The sequence below is a fragment of the Mytilus galloprovincialis genome, chromosome 8, assembly GCF_965363235.1.
Source record: "Mytilus galloprovincialis chromosome 8, xbMytGall1.hap1.1, whole genome shotgun sequence".
NCBI lineage: Eukaryota > Metazoa > Mollusca > Bivalvia > Mytilida > Mytilidae > Mytilus > Mytilus galloprovincialis.
In genome coordinates, this window is record NC_134845.1 from 91,373,347 (window position 1) to 91,401,254 (window position 27,908).

At 33.3% G+C, this 27,908-nt stretch overlaps 1 protein-coding gene across 2 annotated transcripts in view; it reads right to left on the reverse strand.

The window, feature by feature from the left end:
* Positions 1-27,908, reverse strand: part of LOC143042832 (large ribosomal subunit protein eL31-like) — a 102,914-nt gene that overhangs the window by 2,611 nt on the left and 72,395 nt on the right. Inside the window, exons 1-2 of one of the 2 annotated variants that reach the window (XM_076215303.1) lie at positions 3,450-3,471; positions 609-717 (exon numbers count right to left, since the gene is read on the reverse strand). In XM_076215303.1, coding sequence (XP_076071418.1) covers positions 609-715 — 107 coding nt within the window. In that variant the 5' untranslated portion in view covers positions 716-717; positions 3,450-3,471. Of the gene's footprint in view, positions 1-608; positions 718-3,449; positions 3,472-27,908 lie in introns of those variants that run through there. The other variant, XM_076215302.1, reaches the window with a different exon arrangement.

A 27,908-nucleotide genomic window follows, 5' to 3' on the forward strand; every position in this document is an offset into this window, starting at 1 on the left:
TATAAGTAAAAAAATCATCCTTTCTTCTTTTCTCTAATTCTAAAGATTTCTTTGCTGTAATAGAATTTTAAATTGTGTACCCTTTACAGATGTCTTTACTAATCATTTAAGTGTAATTTCATGGACAATGAAAATCCCATGTCAGAGGGAGGATTGGGATCCAGCTACATGTAGCATGTTTTAACCATCCACATTCTGTATGTTTTTGCCCATCGCAATTCAGGAGCCTGTAATTCAGTGATTGTCGACTCGTTTGTTGATGTGTTAATTACGTTACATATTCGTTTAAAAAAAAAATTGTACATAAATTAGAACGTTGGTTTTCACGTTCGAATTGTTTTACATTTGTCATTTCAGGGCCTTTTACTATATGCATTATGGCCTTTGCTCATTGTTGAAGGCTGTGCGATGACCTATAGTTGTTAATTTCTGTGTCATTTGCCATTTTGGCCTCCTATGGAGAGTTGTCTCATTGGCAAGCATAACACATCTTCTTTTTTATATTAAGGAACAAATTTGTTTTCATTTTGGATGAAAAAAAGTGACATGATATTACCCATAGTCCTTTAAATTTTGAAACAGCTCACTTATACGACTTGACAACTTACATTCCATGGATTCTCTTGTGTATGTTAATGGTGCATTCTTTTGTGATGACTTCGTTTGTCACCTTCTTCTTTTTCTCACCCTTGCCAGCACCTTTTCTGGGAGCCATTTCTACAAAATATCAATATATAAGTCAACTAATTAATGATACACGAATGGACTCATTTATCTGCTTATACAAAAATAAGATTCACATAATAATGATTGCAAATGAGACAACTTTCCACCCAAAAGATACATATGATGTGGAAGTTTATAACTATAGGTCATAATACAAGCAAAGCCAATATCCAATAGTAATTGATATAAGGCCTTGAACTAAGTCTTTTAAAAATTCAAAAAAGAAACTTAAAGCCTTACTTACTAAACAATACTAGTAGTTAAAACAAGAACCACTGAATTCCAAGCTCTCAACTTGGGACAGGTAAATCTTCAAATATCAGCACGAACATGCTTGCCAAAAGCAATTATAATCCGCAGTAAGCAGTGTGTATAACTATTCAGACAAAAAGGTTTTCCTTAATTACTTTAAAGAAATGCAAGTTGATCAGGCCCCAAGTTGTCCCGCCTGAAGTCTATCTATCCCTAGTCTATCCTGCCTCGTTATAAAAATAATATTGATAAGGAATAGGACCAAAGATATGTATGAATTGTAATTCAAATTTCAATGAATTTTATAATTAATAAAGGGTAGATCTGTAAAATAGTTGGCCCTCTAGATCTTCAGTCTGTAACATAAAGCAATAGTCCAAGCCCCTGTCTATTTAAAGTCGCATCAGACTTGTGACTACTGATTGCCCGATCCGTCAAGTGAACATCTGAGATTGTGGCTAAATTGTAACCGGTATTTCATTGGATCTATGTGAAAAAAGTACAATTTGTCGCCAACCTTGTTCTCATCCTGATTAAATATGTACGGATTTTGCCTCTATACTCAAAGGGAACCAGTCGTCACTGCAATATATTTAATTACCAATGAAAACGAGGCTCGATCATGTGCTTGCAATAAAACCTCTCAATGTAAATAAAGAATAAATGATCACGAGTTGATCTCATTTAGGCTGATATTGAAACAGGGGGTTGTACCGGGTAAAACATTATTAACCCTTTCAATGCTACACAAAAAAAATAGAAAAATGGCTGCTGCTGCATTTTTTTTGTGTTCATTCATTAGAACAGTACATTCTTTTTCAGACTGCTGTATCTTTTTTATTATATGAGATATAGAGAAAGTTATTGCATGAAAAATGCTCAGGAGAGCATGAACTGTAATGTTAGGCAATTATTTTAATGAAATTTTTATCAGGTTATCTGCATTTTCAGGTAATTAACAGGTAAAAGGTGTAATTTATTACATTTTTATTGAATTTTGAATAAAAACTTCTTTTAGTCTTCATTTATTTTGTCGTTTTATCTGCCATATAATAAAGAAGACACCAGTTGCTCGATTCCGTAGCGTATTGCACCATACACAATGTTTTATGTAATCGTTGCACAAATAAATGGCTCCGTCCTAAAAAAATTCAGTCAAACTCAGTTTTGCCCCTATTTCTACATGTACGTCTCGTAATGATCGATCAAATCATATTTCCCACACAAATTAAATGCAATAAACACATTGAGATAACAAGAAATCTTTTAACTAATCCTCGTTGTTAGTTTAGCCATAGAAATGCTGAAATATTTCCATATTTACAGCTTCGTTTCCGATTCCGCCATTTGCATTTGTCAAAATAGTTTTTATTTTCTTTCTTCTGCATGATTTTACAATAAAAAAAAACAGGAATTCAAGTGCAAATAAGACCTTGTATATCCTAGATTCAAACGAGGAAAAATTAGAGAGAACCCAAATGAAAACTGAATGGTTTAAGAGTCCTTATGAAAAATCCTTTGTCATCGCGGCATATGCCGCGAAAAGCAGTGGGGAACGGTGTACGCCATCGCGGCATATGCCGTGTATAGCTTTGAAAGGGTTAAGGTGAAAACGCCTTTACAAATAACCTGAGAAGTTTGGAGTTGAAGAAAAAAATCTCTGCAGAAAAGTTTTAGTCCTTTCAAATTTGTGACTCTCTGACTCTGTTCTCAAGACTTTTTATCCTGGAAAATTCTCTTCGTTTACAATTCTGATCTTACAAACAGTACATATATATGTATCAAGCCAATTTTCTCATCGCTATTTTTTTTACAATTTTACAGATACAAATATGTCATCAAGCCTTCTGAGTATGTAAAGTCTTCAACTTTATTTTACTCTTCAAAGGTCCTGGGGTCGGATCAACTCGGGACGTTTAAACTTTGGGACAGACCAACTTGGGACGTTTAAACTTTGGGACAGATTAACTTGGGGCGTACATGTATCAACTTTGGGACCGTTCAGGACAATAAACATCCAAGAATTTGAAAATGGAACATGGTTGCCTTCAAAATCATATTACATATATTTCATGCAATGTAGGATGTTTCGTGTGGTGTGCAATACTCATTGAAGTTAACTTTTGAAAGTCAAACTTTCATCGTTTAAAGTGTAATTTCATTGCATAAATTATACATCGGCTGATATTCATTATTCCTTCACAGGCTAATTCAATTGTTGTTATATAAAATGAATCCTCTTTAGTTAAAAAAAAGTTAGTATATTTGCCGTCAGTACCGAGTAGTAAACAGTGAAAGGTTGCCTTGGAATGTCAGGTTTTCGATGTTTACACCATATAAACAGGCAACAAAGAAAGTATATTTTGAAAAATATTGTGTCTATGCTTTGTTTTATTTGTAGAAAGTACTTGGATGGTGAACATTTTGTTCAGATGACTACAGATTATAACTTAAATAAAAATAAAACCCACTTTCGATGTGTTAATAAACGGAAAAGGAAGTTGCTACCAAGGGAGGTAACGTTGGACAAACAAGAATCGATCTAATTACCAAAGTACTCTTACGACAACAACAACACACACACATACTTAATTTAATCAGTTGCCGCGTTTGTATCGTAACATGTTAAAATGAATTGATAGAGTAAAATACGAATAGAATTTTTTATCCTACTAATTTGAGAATATAAAAAAAAGATATTAAATAAAGAAATCAAACATGATTGATCGAAACGGAAATATTAAAAAAAAAAAGAAAAAAAAAGGAAACTGTGACAAAGTAACTGGCTTTATATTCATGCCAAGAAACTGCCTCCGTTGAAATTCTGAAAATTCTGAAATGCTCATGGAGCAAAATAAATGGATGACACGACACGTACATGAAGGTCATAAACTAATTTGTTGAATGAAATCAAATCTTTAACTACTATAATGGGTGCCGTAGGTGAGGATCGGAATTTTTAGCGAGATTTTCTTGTTTTTTTGGGGGGAAAAAAAGTTTGTTTCCAGTTTTTGGAGAAAATATATAATTTTTTTTTGGCCCTGAGGAAAAAAAAATTGTTTGTTTGACCCTCAGCTGCCACTATATGAAATGCTAAAATTGAAAGAAAAAAATTGTTTTCGACTTGTCGCCAAATAAATAGATTGTTTTTCGCCGAAGGCGAAAACAAAAGTTTGTCCGGGGAAAAAATCCATAGCCCCCCCCCCCCCCCAGAAAATGAAATGGTTGCTGCCTTAGAATTCATAGAAGAGAAAAAGGGGCATGGGCAAATATTTCGTGTATATTTCAAACACAGAGAGGATTACCCCGGCATCCTTTGCCAAACAAAAAACTTTCATTTTCTTGTCATATATGTGCTTTCGGACTTTGTTTTATGAAGTGTAGTTTCACTTTCCATATTAGGTATTTTTTCTCATGTATAAGCTCCGCGTGGTAAACATCACGTGATGCAGGAATATAGTATCTTGAAGTTAGGCTATTAATTCTTTCTTTGCGGGCGGGGACCCCCAGCAAACAACATGCATGCATTTGTATAACGGTATTGTAGATGTTCTTATTTAATAAAGAAAGTTGCCTGTCACGTACATGAATAGATCGGTTAGACAGCAAGGTTTTAATTATATCGGAAACCTTAATTCTAGGGTTGAAAATAGACAGCACAAAACAAACAAAAAAATGGGGGGGGGGGTGTAGAGGTGGTCCAAAGGGAATATTTTTATCTTATGAATTCTTCATTTGAAAGATTTTTTTATCAAATTAAAAGAGAGAAAATCAAATGTAAGACAAATTGTGAATAGTCTTTCTTCCTTTCTCCCATGCCAATAAATTGCCTCCGTTGAAATTCTGCAAATACCCATGGAGCAAATTACATGGATGATTGATATTGACCATTTGGTATATTGCCGTATTCTAAACGACACGTACATGCACGGCCGACACTCGGCTAACCGAGAGATTGGTCGGTTAATCTATATTGAGTATGCGGCTATATGGGCGATTGGTCTGTTAATCGGGTTGGTTATACGTCTGTTAAGAGTAAAACTCTTAATTTAATGTTAAACTCTATTAAATATACAGATTTTTGGCATGTTTTAAGAACCAAATCAAAAAAAGAAAAGTGTCTGACAAAATGATATCTATCATAGAACATTTTGCACTTGTAAAAAAATTTCTTAGTCTGCGCAGTTTTAAGTAAAACTAAAAGGCGTCGCGCAAGTATGTAGTATTTATGCTTATACGCATAGCAATTTTTTTAATAAAAGGCGAAACAAACAAATTTAGATATCATTTAAAGGACAAAAAATAGTACTGTGGTTCTAAAAAATAAACTGACATTAGTAAATGTTTCATAATTGTAAAATAACGTGAATAATACCACGTTTTAGTGAAAATTATGGGAATAAAGTCTGTTAATGGGTTGGACAATTGAAATTGTGTCAGTTAAGAGTTATTTAGCCACGACAACAATTTTGCTACCTTTTTTCTTGATATTCCTGAGTAAACAAAAATGACAATACGGTGCCACAGTATCCTAGAAAGAGCATTTTATTTTGACTTTCTTTGAATTTTATTGAAGGGTGTGTCACTTCAATATAGCGTGATATGGATTGGCCTCTGGAATATGCATGAATTTTTTATTGACGTTTTCAATCAGCCTTAATTTTTGTGTCTGTTTAAAGTAGCACGTTCTCAATTCCGACTGAAAGTGTCTTTCTAATACAACACAGGGTACATATAACGTGTTCTCGTTCTCATATGAACATGATATTTGTCACTGGACGTTAAACTCTAATTCGTCAGCATCATCCAATTGGTTCTTTTCTTCTATTACTTAATCATATGTTGTTTACAAATCACTCTAAAGAAAGTAAACGGGAAGGAGCGAATGCAGCTACATTTGGTTATTTTAAGTTTCAATTCATTTTATTCCGTTTAGTTCCTTTCTACATAAGTGCAGAGGAGAACTACAGTTGTCTATGGTGGCCGGTTTCGCGATTTCGCCTTTCATATTCTATAGGGCAAAAACGCGAAATCGCGAAAAAGCGAAATCGTGAAGTCGAAAACGCGAAAACGAGAAATCGGTTTCGCGTTTTTGCGTTTTCGACTTCGCGATTTCGCGTTTTCGCCATATAGAATATGTAAGGCGAAAACGCTAAAGCGCTAAAACGCAAAATGGCATTAACCTGCAACCATAGTTGTCCGCATGTAAACTTCTAGAATTTGTCACCAATATAAGTACATGCATCGGTGTTTCATGCGTGTATTCTTAAACACGTATTATTTTTCTCTCGTTTTTAGCAATGTATCACTCTCTACTGTCCTTATATATTATTCTATATTCTGCGTTTCCATCCAGATTCTCGTGTATACCATGAGGGTCCGGATTGGGGGTATTGTTTATTTCTGTATTCTTTAAATTGTTATGTCATTTTTTTCTACATTTTAGTTATCTTACTCATTATTCTTTCTTTTTTTTCATATTTTGTCATCCCAATATATTTTACTTACTGATGTTTAGTTACATTACGACGTTTATCTCTGATTTGGTTACCAGTGTAGATGACAAATTTGTGTCATTCATGACAATTATAAACAGAATCAACCATTCTTGAATGAAATTAATATTACTTTAATATTACACTTTTTTAAACCATTTCTATCAATTTTCAATTGCATGTGTTGTTTCCGTATATGTTATGTTTCATTGCTCATGTGTTGTTTTCGTATATTTTAGCCGCTCGTCTTGGGCCTACTCATTTGATCCGATAACACCCCATATATATAGCAATAAAATTATACTTTTATTGCCATTCATAACTCTTAACAGACCAATTAACAGACCGGGTTTTATACATCCGACCCATTAATAGACCAGGTTTTAATTAAAGATTGATTTATGTTACCAAAATACAGATTTTCGTGTAGATTTTTCACACAATGATATCAATATGGTTAACAAACATTATGCCTTTCTTTTTTCGATGTTCAAAATATTGAATGCAAGTAAATTTAACCAATGTGTCATTTTGTGTACATTTTATGTGTGTAAAATGTGTATAAATTTATTGATGAGTAACCCGCCTTTTCATTTTATAGATCGTACATCGAAGCTAGAAAAATTATAATTACAACACTGAATTCAGTACATTGAATTTTTTTGTTAGACATGAATACTTTTTATGATGAAAATATATTTAGAAAGTTATACAATGAAACATGCTGAACTTTCAATGATTTTCTCGATAACACCTGCTTAACAGACTTTAGCCAACCCGATTAACAGACCAACCGCCGATATAGCCGCATACTCAATGTAGATTAACCGACCAATCTCTCGGTTAGCCGAGTGTCGGCCGTGACATGAAGGTCACAAATTAATTTGTTGAATAAGATCAAATCTTTAACTACTAATGGGTGCCGTAGGCGGTCGACCGGAATTTTTAGCGAGGATTTCTTGGCATGTATTCATAATCTGACAAGGATTTATAAAGTAACATACAAATCCTTGATAAGTACATATATGTATACCTCGACATGTTTTTTAGTTTTAGTCACAGTCCACACAAACATTGACAGATATAAAGCATGACGATTAGTCTTTTTCAAATCTAATTATTTCCGCCCGCGATGGTGTATATAATATTGTCAAATTTAATTCACTCACCATCACGGCCGACACTCGGCTAACCGAGAGATTGGTCGGTTAATCTATATTGAGTATGCGGCTATATGGGAGATTGGTCTGTTAATCGGGTTGGCTATACGTCTGTTAAGAGTAAAACGCACAATTTAGTGTTAAACTCTATCAAATATACAGATTTTTTGCATATTATAAGAATCAAATCAAAAAAAGAAAAGTGTCTGACAAAATGATATCTATCATAGAACATTTTCCACCTTTAAAAACATTTCATAGTCTGCGCAGTTTTCAGTAAAAGTAAAAGGCGTCGCGCAAGTATGTAGTATTTATGACTACACGCATAGCAATTTTTTTAATAAAAGGCGAAACAAACAATTTTAGATATCATTTAAAAGACACAAAATACTACTTTGGTTCTTGCATATAAATTCACATTAGTAAATATTTCTTAATTGTAATATAACGTGAGTAATACCACGTTTTAGTGAAAATTATGGGTTATAAAGTCTGTTAATGGGTTGGACAATTGAAATTGTGTCAGTTAAGAGTTATTTAGCCACGAAAATAGTTTTGCTACCTTTATATTTTCCCATTGAAAAAGTTAAGAATGAGAGATTCTTGAGTAAAAAAATGATAACACGGTGCAGCACTATCCTTCCAGTAAACGCATTTTTATTTTGACTTTCTTTAATTTGCATTTTATTGAAGAGTGTGTCACTTCAATATAGCGTGATCTGGGTTGGCCGCTGGAATATGCATGAATATATTATTAACGATTTCAATCAGCCTTAATTTTTGTGTCTGCAAAAAGTGGCATGTTCTCAAATCCGACTGAACGTGTCTTTTTAATACAATACAGGGTACATATAACGTGTTGTCGTTCTCATATGCACATGATATTTGTCACTGGACGTTTAACCCTAATTCGTCAGTATCATCCAATTGGTTCTTTTCTTCTATTACTTAATCATCTGTTGTTTATAAATCATTCTAAAGAAGTAAATGGAAAGGAGCGAATGCAGCTACATTTGGTTGTATTAAGTTTAAATTCATGTTATTTCCTTTAGTTCCTTTTCTACATATGTGCAGTGGGAACTGCAGTTGTCCACATGTAAACTTCAAGCATTTGTTACCAATATGATAACTCGAATAATTCAAGCCCTTTCCGTGTCCGATTTTCACCCACACATGTAGCCTTCGTAGATCAGCGGAATATAACGACTGAATTATTCGGGTTACCAATATGAGTACATCGCAATCCGTTACTGTTTCAACACCCAGGGTGATTTCATGTCTTTATTCTTAAACAATTATTTTTTTCTCTCTTTTTTAGCAATGCATCACTCTCTACTGTCCTTATCTTTTATTTATATTCTGTATCTCCATCCAGATAATCGTGTATACCATGAGGGTCCGGATTGGGGTGTTGATTATTTCTGTATTCTTTAAATTGTTATGTTACTTTTCTATACATTTTATTTATCTTACTCATTATTCTTTCTCTATTCTTTATATTTAGGCATCCCAATATATTTTACTTACTGATGTTTAGTTACATTACGACGTTAATCTCTGATTTATATACTGGTTACCAATGGAGATGACAAATTGGTGTCATTCATGACAATAAAACATAATCCACAGAATATATGCGACCATTCTCGGATAAAATTAATTTTACTTTAATTTAACACTTTTTGAAACCACTTTTATCAATTTTCAATATCCATTGCCTAAATTGTTAAATGTTCAAGTGTTTTGTTTCCGTATATTTTATATTCCATTGCTCATGTTTTGTTTCCGTATATACTTTATGTTCCACTGCTCAAGTGTTGTTTCCGTATATTTTAGCCGCTCGTCTTGAGCCTACCAAATTAACACACTATATAGTAATAAAATTATACTTTTATTGTCATTCATAACTCTTAACAGATCAATTAACAGACCGGGTTTTATACATCCGACCCATTAACAGACCAGGTTTTAAAAAAAGATTGATTTATGTCACCAAAATACGGATTTTCGTGTAAATTTTTTCACACAATAATATCAATTTGGTTAACACACATAATGCCTGTCTTTTTTCGATGTTCAAAATATTGCATGCAAGCAAATTCAACACAAGTGTCATTTTGTGTACATTTTGTGTGTGTAAAATGTGTATAAATTTATTGATGAGTAACTTGCCTTTTCATTTTATAGATCGTACATAGAAGTTAGAAAAATAATAATTACACCACTGGATTCAGTACATTGAATAGTTTTGTTAGACATAAATATTTTTTATGATAAACATATATTTAAAAGGTTATACAATGAAACATGCTGAGTTTTCAATGATTTTCTCGATAACACCTGATTAACAGACTTTAGCCAACCCGATTAACAGACCAACCGCCGATATAGCCGCATACTCAATATAGATTAACCGACCAATCTCTCGGTTAGCCGAGTGTCGGCTGTGACCATAAAACAAACAGAACAACCTAGACTGTCCATTCACCATGTCCACACGTCTCAAACATAATCAACCATTTGTTGATAAATTCCTGGCAGGATTCTAAAGGACAATAATGTGGGAATTCCTTTGATGTTTACAAGTGTTTGACATATTTGATTAACCATGCTTTTTGGTTATACATGTTTATTATTATGCATACTATATCATGCTGGTTTTTACGTTGATTCAACGTATGTTCTTATTTTCATATAATTTTATTATTCGAGCTTTGCTGAGGTATTTTTGAAGATAACCGTCTGGCATACAAAATTGTAAGGCTGTTATTTTTTTTATAAATTTGTCTTGTACTTTAAAGCAGATTTTATACGATTGGTATTATTGCTACTGTTTATAACATCAAATCATTATCATCATAAACAGCATCATCATCATAGTCGTCATCGTCATCATACATATTTTTTTTAATATTGTTCATTCATAAGTTGAGTGAAATCAAGAAGGAATTGAATTTCAATTAGTTTTAGGTATACATTTTAGGTGTTTTTCTTACCTCATTGCCAAGGAGCCACCGATATGCAATTCAGCGGTATACAACTTTGATGTTTATGGAATTCTGACTATATGATATTCTATATATATGATACACTTCTGGCGTGAAGGACAGCCTTATAAAGACCTGCAGCATATTATATGATTGATGTCGGCCAATGTCCAGTTGCAAATATTTCAGTCATATTCAGGACAAATCACGAGACCATTACATAGATGTAATTTGAATATTTCTCGATTTTTAGTAATAAATGTGTTTTCGTATTCATTAGTTTTTATGAATTACTATTACTCAATTTTTACTAAACGATTTTAATTTTTAATGTTTACCCATCTCTTAATTATTGTCACATTTTCAGAAATACATGATGTTGTCTCAAACAAGAAGCCGTGATTCTGTTTATATCAGATTTGATTGCAAGAATTTAATTTGGTTTATATTAAATTTGTTGACTTCAGTGTTCTTGTAAATAACAGTGTTTGCAACGATTTAAAGAAGATTTAACGACTTTTTAAAACAGGCTTCGTGTGAAGTAAATTCAGAAGATAAATTTTTGCCCCACTTCTGGCCCCACTTCTTTATTGATGCGTAGATTGAGAGGCTCTCGTGGTCATTAGTGATTTGTCCTTACGAAACAAAAAATGTCGACTCTGGAAAATAGCCTCAAGGCCAATACCGTATAGTCAACTAGCTACATGTACAAAAGGTCCCGCGGAATGACAAATGTAAAACAATTCAAACGAGAAAAATAACGACCTAATTCATTTTCAAAAAATGAACGAAAGACAAATACAGCAACAAATGACAACCACTGAATTACAGGGTCCTGGCTAGTGACAGGCACATACATAGAGAATGTGACTGGGTTAAACATATAGGTGGGATCCCAACCCTCTCCTCACCTGGGACAGTGTTGGAACAGTACAACATAAGAACTAACTATAAAAATCAGTTGAAAAAGGCTTAACTCATCATATGGATACAAATAGAAATACATCTAACAAATCATACACAGAGTGGACGTGAGCGGGTACTTGTACATCCCCCCCCCAAAAAAAAAAGATAATAAGTATACAGGCGTAAGAGTACTCGCATTTACTGCCAGCTAGTTCAAAGCCATTAACTAATTAAGTCTTGTGGTTATCGAATGCTTATATTTAGCAGGCTACGGAGTTTAAGGAACAGAACATACCCTTTCCTGTCTATACGATATTTGTTGCTGTCTAATTGATGTACTAAACTAAAACATTGCATACCAATAAATCGTTGCAAGAATATCGTGTACATATTTCACATTTTAAAACCTCTTTAGTCAATACATGTCTCTGTCTCCATAAGATAAGTGTGTGCCGAAGTTTATATTTCACTTAAAAGGCTATGCAGACGAATAACTGAAATTCTGAGACCATTAGCAAAACCTCGTAGATTGTTTAAGCGCTTTTCGTAATGTAATATAGACGTTGTAAGGATTGAGTTAAATAGGTAGTAGGATGCAGTCTGTAAAAGAACAATAAGATAATACAATAAATAAACTATGTTATAGTACGATTAATGCATCGGTCATGTAAGATGTGTATAGTATGTTAACTTTCACTATATATTTCCAGGCTTATGGAGGAACCAGGATCGAAGGGATTTTATTTTGAATTTTCATGAAGTATATATATTCAAAACACCCTGACAGTTTATTTTGCTAGACTGTCCAAAAAAAAACCAGAATTGTTTTTTTCACATGTATGTTCATCTGTTATAGTTATCTTCGGGTCTTGTCTTGTCATGTTGTCTCTTTAGAGGGGGTTTCCTGTCTTGTCATGTTGTCTCTTTAGAGGGGGTTTCTTGTCCTGTCATGTTGTCTCTTTAGAGGGGGTTTCTTGTCTTGTCATGTTGTCTCTTTAGAGAGGGTTTCTTGTCTTGTCATGTTGTCTCTTTAGAGGTGGTTTCTTGTCTTATCATGTTGTCTCTTTAGAGGTGGTTTCTTGTCTTGTCATGTTGTCTCTTTAGAGGGGGTTTCTTGTCTTGTCATGTTGTCTCTTTAGAGGGGGTTTCTTGTCTTGTCATGTTGTCTCTTTAGAGGTGGTTTCTTGTCTTATCATGTTGTCTCTTTAGAGGGGGTTTCTTGTCTTGTCATGTTGTCTCTTTAGAGGGGGTTTCTTGTCTTGTCATGTTGTCTCTTTAGAGGGGGTTTCTTGTCTTGTCATGTTGTCTCTTTAGAGGTGGTTTCTTGTCTTATCATGTTGTCTCTTTAGAGGGGGTTTCTTGTCTTGTCATGTTGTCTCTTTAGAGGGGGTTTCTTGTCTTGTCATGTTGTCTCTTTAGAGGGGGTTTCTTGTCTTGTCATGTTGTCTCTTTAGAGGGGATTTCTTGTCTTATCATGTTGTCTCTTTAGAGGGGGTTTCTTGTCTTGTCATGTTGTCTCTTTAGAGGGGGTTTCTTGTCTTGTCATGTTGTCTCTTTAGAGGGGGTTTCTTGTCTTGTCATGTTGTCCCTTTAGAGGGGGTTTCTTGTCTTGTCATGTTGTCTCTTTAGAGGGGATTTCTTGTCTTGTCATGTTGTCTCTTTAGAGGGGGTGTCTTGTCTTGTCATGTTGTCTCTTTAAAGGGGATTTCTTGTCTTGTCATGTTGTCTCTTTAGAGGGGATTTTTTGTCTTGTCATGTTGTCTCTTTAGAGGGGGTGTCTTGTCTTGTCATGTTGTCTCTTTAAAGGGGATTTCTTGTCTTGTCATGTTGTCTCTTTAGAGGGGATTTCTTGTCTTGTCATGTTGTCTCTTTAGAGGGAATTCCTTGTCTTGTCATGTTGTCTCTTTAGAGGGGATTTCCTGTCTTGTCATGTTATCTCTTTAGAGGGGGTTTCTTGTCTTTTAACTATAGCTTTAATTTATAACTATATAACTAACGACTATTTTTCTATATTAAACATTCGGTTTACATACATGTAGTAGTTGATGATCCACTTAATGAATTTACCCGCTGCATTTGTTTGCACCTGTCCTAAGCCAGGAATCGGATGTTCAATACGGAGTTTTATGCAGGTTATTCCGTTGGTTTTCCTGTTTGAATAGTTTTACACTAGTCATGTTGGGCCCTTAATAGTTTGCTTTTCGGTGTGAGCCAATGTTCCGTGCTGAAGGCTGAACTTTGACCTATAATGATTTGATAATTAAATATTTTGTGTGTCGGAATAATTATAAAGAAGCCGTTCATGAATATTACAGAGCGCATATTCATTGTTGTATGTGACTGTGTAAATTTCTATCTGCAAGTACGTTTTACCATCGATTCAACTCAGTTACACGGTTATACCAATAGTAAAATTTCAATGGTGAACACGCCTTGCTAAACTCTCCCTCATAGTAGTCTTGGAGTGGTGTGACAGGTAAGAATATGATATTATTTCTTCTTACCGTTAGAACCAATCCAGTCAACAAATATAAACACTCATCGCGTTTAGGCATAATCAACTGACATAATGTTTGAACGAAAGTGCTGTTTACTTTAACAACTACAAAAATTGCTGGAGATACCAAAAACGATTGTCAATTACAAACAAAGAATTCGAAAACGTACTAACAATGTCTTGTATAAAAGACAACAACGACCAAAAGCCAACCGTAGTCTATACAAAACACAACATAAAAAAGTAAGACTGAGCAAAAAGATGCACACCAAAAACTATTTCAGGTGCTCCAGATGGATAAACCGTGGAACACATCGCAATGTTTATGTACGTACACATTTGGGGATACGTCTAAACATGGTCGCATTCGAGAAAAAAAGTTCGTGCTATTTTGGCCATTTATTGACTTCTTTTGATTCGATAGTCACTGATGAGTCTTTTTTTTATGACGAAACGCACGTCTGGTCAAATACAAAATTCCAATCCTGGTAACTTTGATGAGTTTATTTAAAGGTCTTATTTAGATTATATACATACTAGAACACACCCGCGAACTCGCGGTCATTCAGAGCGTAGTTTAAAGTATGTAAAGTGTTGTTGGAAGAATTTTGTATAATATTGAATGACTGGAGAATTTCAGCAAAAGTATCTTAAGTCATAGGTCATTATTTCCAAAATTCCCAATTTTTGGTTTTCTATCAATTTCAATATAAACATACATTTAGTATGTTATGAACATTTAAGTAAGGATCCTGTAATTCAGTGGTTGTAGTTTGTTTATGTGTTACATATTCGTTTTTCGTTCATTTTTTGTGCATAAATAAGGCCGCTTGTTTTCTGGTTTGAATTGTTTTACATTGTCAGTTCCGGGCCTTTTAAAGCTGAGTATGGGGTACGGGCTTTGCTCGTTGTTGAAGGTCGTACGGTGACCTATAGTTAATTTCTGTGTCATATTGGTCTCTTGTGAAGAGTTGTCTCAACATGGCAATCATACCACATCTTCTTTTTTTTTTTGTAATCAATGAATTTTGTAAAAGATTTAATGACTGGAGAATTTTAGAAAAGGTATCAAAAGTTCACATGAATATTTTTAGCGCTTATCTGTATATTATGAACATTCACTGGAGAATTTTAGAAAAGGTATCAAAAGTTCACATGAATATTTTTAGCGCTTATCTGTATATTATAAACATTCATAACAGTAACTATATAAATATAGTGTATTTACTTTCAATTCTAAGTTTACTAATCGATTCATGGTGGTCATTGGTATAGTATACACACGTGAGTATACAGACTCTCTATTTAATAAACTCTGTGACCGCCGTAGATAGTAAATTCTAAGTTTACTAATCGATCCATGGTGGTCATTGATAGGGTATACAGACTCTCTCTTTTTAATAAACTATGTGACCGCCGTAGATAGTAAACTTGAAAATGATAGCAGATAGAATTCTGAAAATACACTTTATTTTTTGTATATTTATGTTCAAAGTATACAGAAAAACGCAAACCGGAAGTCTAATCTGACTTAAAATTTCGTCCAATGACGGGACAATATCCGGATGCCTTTTTTCTCGTTTTTCTCCCAAAATAACTCAATCTGAATAATCATATGAATGGATGACAAATGCGACTATGCACTGTACCTATAGGACACAGAGGCGTGTTGATTAATTTATTGTGGAAAGAAGAGAAGCGACACCCAAAATGAGGTCTTCTCGTTTAATAGTATAGATGTATGCAACATGTACAAATTCTTAAAATAGGTACAACATACAGTAAAACAACGTAGAAAAAACAATTTTCTTTCTTAGAATCGAATTTAATAAGAGTTTAAGCTGACACCAATAATAGAGCATAGACACTGGATAACGATCATTTAATCGAAACCAAATAATTACACTGCAGTTAACAGTATCCATTTAGTAAATAAATGACATGATTGTGCTAAACAGAAACAATTTAACAGAAAACTATTGGTTATTGTCACTTATAGAAAAAAAAGTATTGACAGATACTAACCAGATGCAACAAAAAAAATATAGCAAATTATTTAAAAATTGAAATTGATTTGCTTTATGTGATAATTTTCGACTTTTCATGTCAAAATCAGATACAAGTTATAATTTTGCAGACTTTTTTTGACAATTAATATTCGATATTTATAAATACAGTCTCGTCTATAATCTTTTGTACTAGAATATACTTTATTTTCATTGTAAAAATTGGCCGTTTTAGTGTTATAAAATTACATGACGATAACTTTGTGATGAGGATTTTATCAAAGCCTTACTGTATGATGGCAAACTCTGAGGTTTTAAACACCGACGAACTCTACCAGAATGGCGTAACATGGCGTATTTCCGGATGAGCTAGACTAAGTTATAATGCGACAGTCTAAGATTATTTGAAATCATTCCCGGATTATATATATAGGGTTTGTTTTTCTCAATGTAGAAATTTCTTTATTGAGTGTGTGGGTCTGTTTTTTTTACATTTGTCATATGTAACCCTTTTGTCTATGACTCATGATTTACTTAGTATATCTATCTTGATTTACAAATTCCATTCAGGATAATATTAAAGTTATGATTTTCTTAAGGTTGCATTACATTCGGCAATCCTCGGTAGAATCCGCTACTCTCCTTCTATCCGTTAGATGAGGGTACGGAATCGGCCGAGTTGAGACGAATAGGTTGCATTATTGTAGAGTTGCAATCATATTCACATTCAATTGTTTACACTGCAAATATAGCACCTATCATTATTTCATCGTCTCTGTGTCGAGTTTGAAAAAATATACTGTTGTCAGTCGATCAGTCCACAAACGCAGCTATCTTCACATTTTGAATAACATATGACATGGCAATTAAAGTATTTGGGAAAAGATAGGAATTGTTTCTTTTGCGACTTTTGTTTAATTTATACAAGTGAATTGAAATAATCTTTACTCTAATGGCATTTCTCTTTCAGAAAAATTAAACAAATCAGGTATAAAGCATTCAAACAAGGCTTAAATTCTTTCCGTTGGCATTCACACCACATCTTCCTATGTCTATTAAATTCTTTCCTTAAACAAACATATCGTTGAACAAAGATTGATGACAATTCCCGTGATGTTTGTCTTCAACGTCGAACCCATGGAAAATTTACGGCGATTTAATTTCTTGACAAATTTAATGTTTGAAAATGCACCCGAGTTCATCCTTGTGCAAAGTCCACAGTAATATAAATTGAATCAATATTATGTAGTGATATGCCACTTCAGTAAGCTAGTCATCTGTTTTACAATTCAACCTACAACGTTGACGTTCTGTCCGTTACAAAATTGGAAAGCTCTTTTAACTATCTATCTTGATCCAAACTAAATTGATGTATTAGACATTTTCAATAAATGATCAGAATTATATAAGCATAGAGATTAGGGCTGTGAAGCTCTCATATACGAAATATCCTTGACAGAAATGTTGTTATAGAGATTTTACAATTAATATATATTGATGCGCAGTTGACATTTACATTTGAAGCATTACACCAAGGAATTGTCGTATTAAACGCAAACATAACTGTTGATAACATTTATGTCTAAATTTTAATAAAAATGTGGCTTCTTTATGGATGTTCTATTAGGTAAGTGTTTGTGTTTATTTATTTATTTATGTATCTATCTATTTATGTATGTATTTAACTAAGCGTTTTGTGAAAAGCACATTATATATTTACAAGTTCTTTCAAACATACTCTACATTTGCTTACTTATAAGAATGTGCATTCACATATCAACAATAAATTATTAGTCAAACGCGCGTCTGGCCCAACTATAAAATTTCAATCCTAGTTTCTATGAGTAATTTATTTAAGCACAAATTTTCAAAAACTGATATATTGTTTTTTTTTCTTCTTATCAATGCAAACTTCATAAAAATATACTTGATTAATTCACTATCTATTTGTTATGATATTTTATAGACAGTTCAAAGTATGTTTCATCTCATAAGTAAAGACATGTCAGGGGCGTAGCTAGGCAATTTTGATGTGTACGCAATGCCGGAGAAGGAAGTCATACGGCCGGGGGTCTGGGGGCCGCTCAAGGCCCCCTGAAGCTCTGGGGTAAATGGTGCAAAATCCTGCATTCTCGCAATTTCCGAGGACTTAAAATGACCTCACAGAAATCTTACTTTCATGAGAAACAAGTCAACTTTGGAAATAAATAACCAGAGAAAAACAAAAAAACCCGTACTGTTGGCTTAACAATTTTTTTTTCTTATGTGTAGTGGGTTAAAATGGCTTAATTAGGTATATTTTATTTGTTACCTAATCATGCTGAACCCACTTTACATTAGAAAACAAACTAATTTCTAAGCCAACACTGTGCAACTTAAATGGTATTTTTTTTATTGAGAATATACATAAATAAAAATTCGAATCACATATCTTTATGTTTTATTTTATGAGTGAACAAGCAGTGTTTTTCAACTTTTTTTTCTCTCAAAGTTAATTCTGAAAAATCAATGCCCATTTCCTTTCTTTTTTTCTACTAAAGATGTCCAAAACCGTGTCTGCTTTAATTTGTTTTTCTCGGTATATGTTCAAAAGACCGAGTCCAGATAAACGATTCGTTTTCATTGTATTTCTCAAGTAGGTCTTCACTCTTCTCATGGTACTAAAAGACCGTTCTGCCGTTGCCGTCGAGACCGGCATACATGCAAATACATTAAGTATCTGAAAGATTCCCGGGTATAAATCCTTGTTTATGACATTTAATGTTTCCTGTAAGTTGTTAGGGATGTTATCAAAATCTCCAGTCCATTTTGCTAACCACCTCCGAATTTCAGATCGAAATTCGTCTTTTGTAACATGGGCATCATCTGCATATTCATTAAAGATTATGTCCCCAACAGCTAAAGTAAGTTGGTCAATGTTTTTTGGGATTAACTTTTGTGCGACATAACGCGGCTCTGCTGTCAGAAGTCTTGTATTCAGCTCTGCTATCAAATGATCGACGAAAGGTAGATACATGTTCAGTTTCCAGTATTCAGAAGGGGTTTGCGCTGGTGCATTGGGCCTATTACGTTGGGCACCACGGTTTCTGGGCATTGAAGGATCAGTATTGACAGTTGCGGCAAGTTCAACTGCAGAATCGTACAAGGAGTTCCAAACTTCTGGGTCGTTTCTCTCGTCATTTAGCTGCCTGACAACAACCTTGGATTCGTCAGCAGCAACAAAGAGGTCACATTCTTTTTTCCGTAAGAGACATGACAATGCAACAAGTGCTGATAGAACGTGTTCTGAAGCAACAAGGGTAATTATAAAGTCAAACTTTTCGATAGCAGCTTGATATGGACCTGCCTTCGAATCACCATGTTGTAAAGATAATTCTCCCAAAGCTGCATGTGCTGTTGAAAAGGCGGATTTGAACGTGAAAAGGGCTTCTGATCTTGCAGCCCAGCGTGTTTCACATAGCGTTTTCAGCTTTTGGCGTCCTTCCATATTGTCTTTTGCTGTGTTGTCATTAGCAAGATGCTCCTTGAAAATGCCAAGCTTCTTAGCGGAGTAGTCAAACATGAATGTTATTTCCTGAAGGGTATTCATCACGTTCCTGATTAACGGCTCCTTACAAGCGTGGATGATTGAAAGATTAAGATTGTGTGCTTTACAATGAGTATAGACTGCTCCAGGTACCACTTCTTTAATTCTTGCCTGTACGCCTCTGTATTTTCCGGCCATATTGGCAGCACCGTCATAGCCCTGACCACGCATTTTATTTACAATAACACCTTTAGCTCTAAGGTTCTCTAGAAAAGACTCTGTCAGAGACTCTCCTGTGGTTGCTTTACATTCTGCAAAACCAATAAACTCTTCTCGAATTCGTAATTCGCTCGGATCATAAAAGCGCAGACATAGCGCCATCTGTTCTATCGTGGCAACATCTGTAGCCTCGTCTGCCATGAATCCAAAACACGGGGCTGCATTGCAAGTTTTCACTATATCATCACTAATAATTTCCCCACATATCTCAATTATTTCATTTTGTATTTCTGGAGAAAGATAAGTTGTTTTATTAGTTGACTGAATATTGTCAAGCTTATGTGCTACCAAGTGTTCCCGTAGGAGGTCATTGTCTTTGCTTCGATACTGCAGTAGAGCCATAAAATTGCCCTTATCTTCTTCGTGTCCACGTAAGGCAATATTTTGTTGACCACAAAATATGATTGTTTCTATGATTATTTCAAGAATTTGACGATTCCTGGTAACAATTTTATCATAATGGCTTGAGATCTGTCGAGTAACACTCTTAGTTTTACCGTCCATAACATCGAGGAAGTCATCTGCAGCTGACAAAGAAGTTTCGTGACTTTTCATTGATATGTGACGCTGTATAAGTTTTGTTATGTTGCTCCAGTCGGTTACATGATTGACACCGAAAGTCTTCTCCTTAGACGTTCCACTTTTTGGACCAAAGAACTTACACGGTCCACAGTAGACACTATCCGTGGTTTTTGAATATTTCATCCACGTGTGCTCCAGAAACCATTTGGCCTTTGCTCTTCTAGTAGAATTCGAAATCACTCTAGAAAAAAATATCAATCTTCTCTGTATTTTATGCAAATTTTATTTCAAAAGAAACAGTCCGCCAAAGAGATAATTTAAAACCCCTCATTTAGCATACAATTTAGATGAACCCTCTTATAAGGCACATGTACTAAGTTTCAAGATTATGTGACTACAACGTTACCCTGAGTGACCAAAAAATTATACCTAGTCGGCGACGGACGGACCGACAGACAGACGGACCGACAGACGGATGCACAGACCAGAAAGCACAATGCCCATCTATTATCGTAGGTAGGGCATAACAAAATCAAATCAATTTTTTTCTTCTTCAATAATAGTAAATTAAATTTAAGATAAAATTCTAACAATTTGCTAGTTAATAAAGGTTAAAAATGGTGGTAAAGGGTGGAGATGGGATGGTGGATCAGTACTTCGCGAAAAAAAAGTTTTTTTATTAACAAAAACTTTAAAACTGAAAGCATGGAAAATACGCACTTTTATTTAAATTTGGGAACATGTTACTTGTTGAACGAAAGAGGCACCCGTCTTGCACTAAAATTAAAAAAAGTGAAAACACGTTGAACGTCAAATAAAAAAAAAGGTGAATACAGTTGCACGAAAATTACCCTTTACCAACACCCGACCGTTAAACTTAAGTTGGACTTGACTGTTTAAGACTTATACATACCTCACAGGAAATTCATAAGAATGAATCGATGTCCATGGTCTCTTAAGAATGTCATATTTTATTTCGTCAGTGATTTGGGAATCTTCAATGTCAGGGTAAGGAGGCATAGAAGACGTGCCAATTGTGTTTTGACACCCGGAGGACTCAGCCATTTTAAATTGTTTGCATCAGCAACAGAATTACGATGCTGGTTTCGTAAATGAAAAGAGAAGACTAGTTTTCGGAACGGAATATAGCTTCAAAGTGATCATTAACATATTTGTATATTTTTTTTTATTAACTTCATTATTTTAGTTTTATTCTTACTAGATTTACCATATTTTTATTTTTGTGAAATTTTCGATGTGTACGCAACTGCGTTTTTGCGTACGGGTTGCTACGCGCCTGCATGTATTACTTCCTAATTTTTATGCTTTCACTACGAAATATGTTCACTTCATTATACTGTTTCCCCGGTCTGTAAAAGGCCGAACAATTCACAAACATATTTATCATTAATGTTCCATGATGCATTATTTTTGTTTTAATATACAGGTCTGAAGCTATGATTTTTAATAAACAAATACAATCGAAGCAATACCAACAGATACATTACATAATTTGTTCATTCATTTTCAGAGTTCATAAAAATCCACATACATCTTGTACTAAAATGGATGGTTCAAATGCTTCAGTCCGTCTAATATTAATAAAGATATGTTACATACAATTATGATCATATTAATATCATGAAATAAATGATATTCATTGCAAAAACAAATTCGATACCGTTAAAGTATACATCAAATTATTATAATATTTGAATTATGTAAGACTGTCATACAAGTGACAGGTTAAGTTAGCTATAAAACCGGGTCCAATTCCCCATTTTAAACACAAGGAAATGTGACAGTTGATTTCCATTTGACATATTCCTGATTTGGACAAGACTTTTCATTTTTTTGGGAAAATGGTGGGTTCAACCTGATTTTATAGCTAGCGAAACCCTCACTCGGGAGACAGTCACGTACAAATTCCTTTAGATTGATAATGTGTGAACAAACAAATAGACATAAAAGGTAAATGTCGGTTTAATAATCGAAATTGTGTTATAATCTTAATCACATAAAAACAAAATGGCATATTGTGTTGAAGGCTGTACTTCGATCTTTAATGGTTAACTTTTACAAAATTCTGACCTGGATGGCACTCATACCATATCTTCTGATATCTACATATAGACAAAGCAAATGATAAAAAATGAAAGACAAACAATACAAAAAATAACCACAATAAATGTAAACACCTATTAAGCGAGAATTTGGAAAAACAAAATGATTGAATCTAAAGATATGATATGAGAAGATAGCTCTTAACAAGATATTTTAGAGAAAAAAAAAATTGAGTTTTTGCGCTAAAAAACAATAACAGAAAATGCATAATACATATCTTTATAACACTTTCTTTATCTTAATAATCTACCTTTATATGCAAAGTTAAGAAAAATCTGAGTAAAACAATATTCTGCATTTCTAAAAATGAGGCGAAGATGTCATGACGCAACACATAATTGCCTTCATTTAGATGAAAAGTCTTACAAATTATAGATATAGACCTATTGAAAAATATCAATATATTGTGTACTTAATTTACAGATTTTAACATTAACTCTTTTTAATCTTAAAAACAGCAAAACAAACATTTGTTTTCCTGTTCAAATTTAATAGTTTCGATTTTTTTCTATCATGCGAAACAAAACAAAACAAATACAGATTTAATAAATTCGTCAACAATATATATGTGCAATTTATCAGCGCTAACTCGTTCTCAAATACTGGAAATTGTAAATTAATATAGCAGAAATAAAAGATTCTAAATTTGATTTCGATCTGACAATTCCATTAAGATTTATCAAAATAAAACCATCGACGTTGTTCCTGACTTGGGACACCCACATTTACAAGAAATGTAAATGATACTTTTGAAATGTGCATAAACCTGCTTTGCAGCTGTCACCCATGTTAGATTTACTGTCACTTTAGAGCATTTTGCCGTTTAAGTTATTGTTGTCTATCAAATACGATAGCTATTGTTATAATTTATTGCGTAAAAATCGTTTTCGGAATGCATTAATCGCAAAGGATGATTCACAATCCCTTTATATTGTGATATTCAAAAACTTGTACATGTTGTAATGTTTAGGAAATGTTGCAATCTAATAGTTGTACCGAATAATTGAAAAAAAAACACAAAGAAAGAATATAAATGAAAAACAAATCACCTATTTTGATATGCAGTTTACAACCTAAACAAATAGCTTCATAGGCATAAAGTGTCTGGAAACTAATATCCCTTGTATCTATCGAGTTCAACTTGATCCTCAGTCTTGCTATTGCTGTAAAAGTTACCCACTGTATTTCTACATTCGGAGGTCACTGATGAGTATCGCGGACAATTGTTGATACCATTCCGTTTGCTTACAAGTAGCTTGCCCATGAAAAAGGCTAGGCATATGCTTAGGAAGTATATGCGACTTTTAGACTTTTATGCTTAAGCTTCCACGCACCATTATCAGAGATAACATTGTTTTGAAATGGCTTCCAGTGTTAAAAATTGCCAGTCGTGATTCAATAACGGTCACCACACCTTTGCCATCTCACCATTGATAAGCAACAATTAAAAATATTATTACACACCAATGTTATCTTACTCACACGTTATGGAATGGATTGGCTGATTGTCAACTAGAAAAAAATTCAAATGAGAAAAAAAAAATTATCATTTAAGAAAAGTCTCTTTTAACTACGTACATTGCATTATTTTAATTTATGTTTCAAAGTTCTTCTTTATAAAGGAATGTGTAGAGTAGAATACCAAAAATGACAAACTCCAAGGAAAATTTGAAACTAAAAGTACTTTATCAAATGATGAAATTAAAAGTACATCAAAAACAACAAGAACGGAAAACAACTGTCTCTATCCTGACAGCGTCGAGATAGATTTGAAGTCTTATCTTTTCCTTAAAAGCTAACTGGCCATTTAACAATCACACGAGGTACCAACACATACAGTTTTATTCTGTTCTCTGCTTGAAATCTAGTTAATATAATCTCTACATGATTGAATCAGTATACTAGTAGATGGCCCACCATTTCAAAAAATGTGGCAGAATATGTGATTTTAACCAGTGTCAATTAGGTTACTATTCATTCAGAATGTGTCTTTTATCTCATCATAGAAACAAGGATTATGTATTTGTTTCATTAAAAGTATCATCGTAGTCTACATATTTGTACGAAACAATGGCGAAAATTTTAGATATATTTTATTAAAAGTTTCAAAATATCTGTTATAAGACTTTGATAGGAAATATTTTAGTTAGAGAAATGTGCGCCTTTCTCATAAGAAATATCGCGAAACAGCATTATTGCCTAAAAATCACGAAGTCAATACGTAAAAAAAGGAATACCAGCGTATCTGTTAAATCAATGCAAGTTTTTCTATGATTAAAAAATATAGCGAAACAGCATTATTGCCTAAAAATCACGAAGTCAATACGTAAAAAAAAAGAATATCAGCGTATCTGTTAAATTATTGCAGTTTTTTTCTATGATTGTAATAAAATGTAAATTCAAAGTCATGATTTTCACTATCACTAACAATTCCTCTGGCAACTGATCTGTAAAGTTAATGTTTTAATGATATTCTATATTGATGCAAGTTTTCTCAACCGACTTTACATACTGTTCAAAATAAATAAATGACACGTTAAATAACAATTTTAATAAATGTTATCTATTATTATGTGGAGCAGGATCTGCTTACCCTTCCGGAGCACCTGAGATCACCCCTAGTTTTTGGTGGGGTTCGTGTTGTTTATTCTTTAGTTTTCTATGTTGTGTCATGTGTACTACTGTTTTTCTGTTTGTCTTTTTCATTTTTAGCCATGGCGTTGTCAGTTTGTTTTAGATTTATGAGTTTGACTGTCCCTTTGGTATCTTTCGTCCCTCTATTATATGATACTATAAAAAATCATTTACATCAATTATGTCAATATATTTGATAGATCGTGTAAAAAAGAAATCTTAACCTAGTTTTAAAGGAAAGACGCATCCCACGGGTAGCACCAGACAAGTTCTTCTGTCTAGTTCATTTTTCTTGAAATGAATTTAATCAAATGATTTAATTGAACTTCTTCCCCTGGGCCATACTTACCACTTTAACAGACATTGGAATCGAAATTCTCTGACAAAGTATTGTACTTCAATAAAAAAATACATCTCAAAGTGGTAGCACGTAGGCTATGTAGTGTAAAACAAGTGAACCTAATAAAGTAGATAATAAAAACGGTATTTTACATCCGGAAAGATTGTACTAAAATCGCGCAAATCACTATGTGATCCGTGTAAATAATAGCTATCAAAGGTATCAAGCTTATAATTTAATACGCCAGACGCGCGTTTCGTCTACATAAGACTCATCAGTGATGCTCAGATCAAAATAGTTATAAAGCCAAATAAGTAAAAAGTTGAAAAGCATTTAATGATCCAAAATTCCAAAACGTTGTGCCAAATACGGCTAAGGTAATATATGTAGCATCGACCCAGTGGTGTAAATAGTTAGTAAAGGTACCAGGATTATAATTTAGTACGCTAGACACGCGTTTCGTCTACATAAGACTTATCAGTGATGCTCAGATCAAAATAGTTATAAAGTCAAACAAGTAAAAAGTTGAACAGCATTTGAGGATCCAAAATCTAAAAAGTTGTGCCAAATACGTCTAAGGTAAATAAGCTAATCATAGATACCAAGATTGAAATTGTGTATCTGCGCCAGACGCTCGTTTCGTCTACAAAAGACTCATCAGTGACGCTCGAATAAAATATTGTGTTTAACACTAAATCCCTGATATGTGTTTTGATTGATTGGACACTGATGCATGATTTTTTTTTATCATAAGTTGTTGTAAGTGGCTTTCAGTAACTGCGAGTATTTTTTATTTGAACTGTTGACCCACTTTGTAATTCATTTTCGTTAATTAACGGTTGTTTTTTCTTGTGTTGAAACAATTTGTAATTCATTTTTGTTAATTAACGGTTGCTTTTTGTTTTATAGTTCGTTTCACTTTATTGTTTTTATATGTACCACCGTTTATAATTGTTTGTATTCCAGATATTTATTTTACTTCTGTTCTCGTACTGTGAAAACCTTTTTTTTTTAAAAGTATTTCAGTACTCACACAACACAATTATATTATCGATAGCTATCTGAGTGTCTTATTGTATTTAACACCATTTTGTCCCAGGTTATATTTGTTTTTGACATTGTATTAAATATTGTTTTTATATTGTATCATATATACTATTTATTTGTTCAGTGTTTGTTTATTTGTATTGTTTATATTTCTCTGCATGTAATCATGGCAATAGAGTTTAGCCAATTCAATTGATATAGTTTAGTCATTTCGATCGATGTTGTAATGTTAAATTACTGCATGTTTCACGTTAGTGTGAGGGTTTACGAAAAATTAAAACATATACATTCGCTGCATTTGTTTGCACATGTCCTATGTCAAGAACCTGTTTTTTTTTTGTATTGATGAGACTGTTGGTTTTCTTCTTTGAACGGTTTTACACTAGTCATTTTGATACTTTCTAAAGGTGTTCGGTGTGAAGGACGTACTTTTCGGAAAGCAAATGGACCAATTTAAGTGTCTTCTGTTTATGATGTCATCGATAAAAGTGAAGGACGTTATTCTGCTATGTTCCTCAGCGATGAATAAGTTGTCATAATGCTATACACTTTCATACATACATTTTACATTTTAGAAATGTTTTGTAAAATACTAAACTTCGTCCTTTTTAACAACTAGAAATGTTTGTTTTTTTTTAAATTCCGGTACATACACGAGATTACATAATAATCAAAATTAAAATAAGATATCTGTAAAAATAGGTACCACTTGTCATAGCGGTAAAAATAAAAATAAATCTCTATTTTTTTTATAATAATTCTCAATACAATTCAAGTTATTATCAGGTTACTACAAGACGTTTCATTATAATTTTTTTCTGTGTCGTTTTGTGCTTATTTTTTTGTCTATTCATGTTATAATTTTAAGTTCAAAAGTTCCCAGAAAATCTAGTATTACAATATAAAAAGGGGATGTAGTATGATTGTCAAGCTATATATATCCACTACATTATATCAGTGGTATCTTAGTTATAAATTCGTTCACTTTGGATGAATTTAGACTGCTCTGCATTCTGTTATCAATGTTTATTCATTATACCTATATAAGTGACACTCAAAGAGATTACTGGGAATAAATAAATTTACAATCTTACCACTCATGCCAAAAAAAGTAATTAAATGTTGTTGATGTCCTGCGATTTTACCAATGATATTTCTCTGTGGAGAATACGTTATCCCGATGATAGCTATTCTGTTGTCTGTTAACAATGTTTCACCGAACATAATCTGTCTATGTCGTTAGATTTATTTTATGCTTTTCTTTTATTTATGATGATTTGGTTATAACATAGATAAACGTATTTTGGTAAATAATTATTATGATTATTGTACGTGTTTTCTATATAGCCTTAATAAGGGAAACACACCAAGATGATAATTGAAACACAGAGAATAACACTGTTCGAG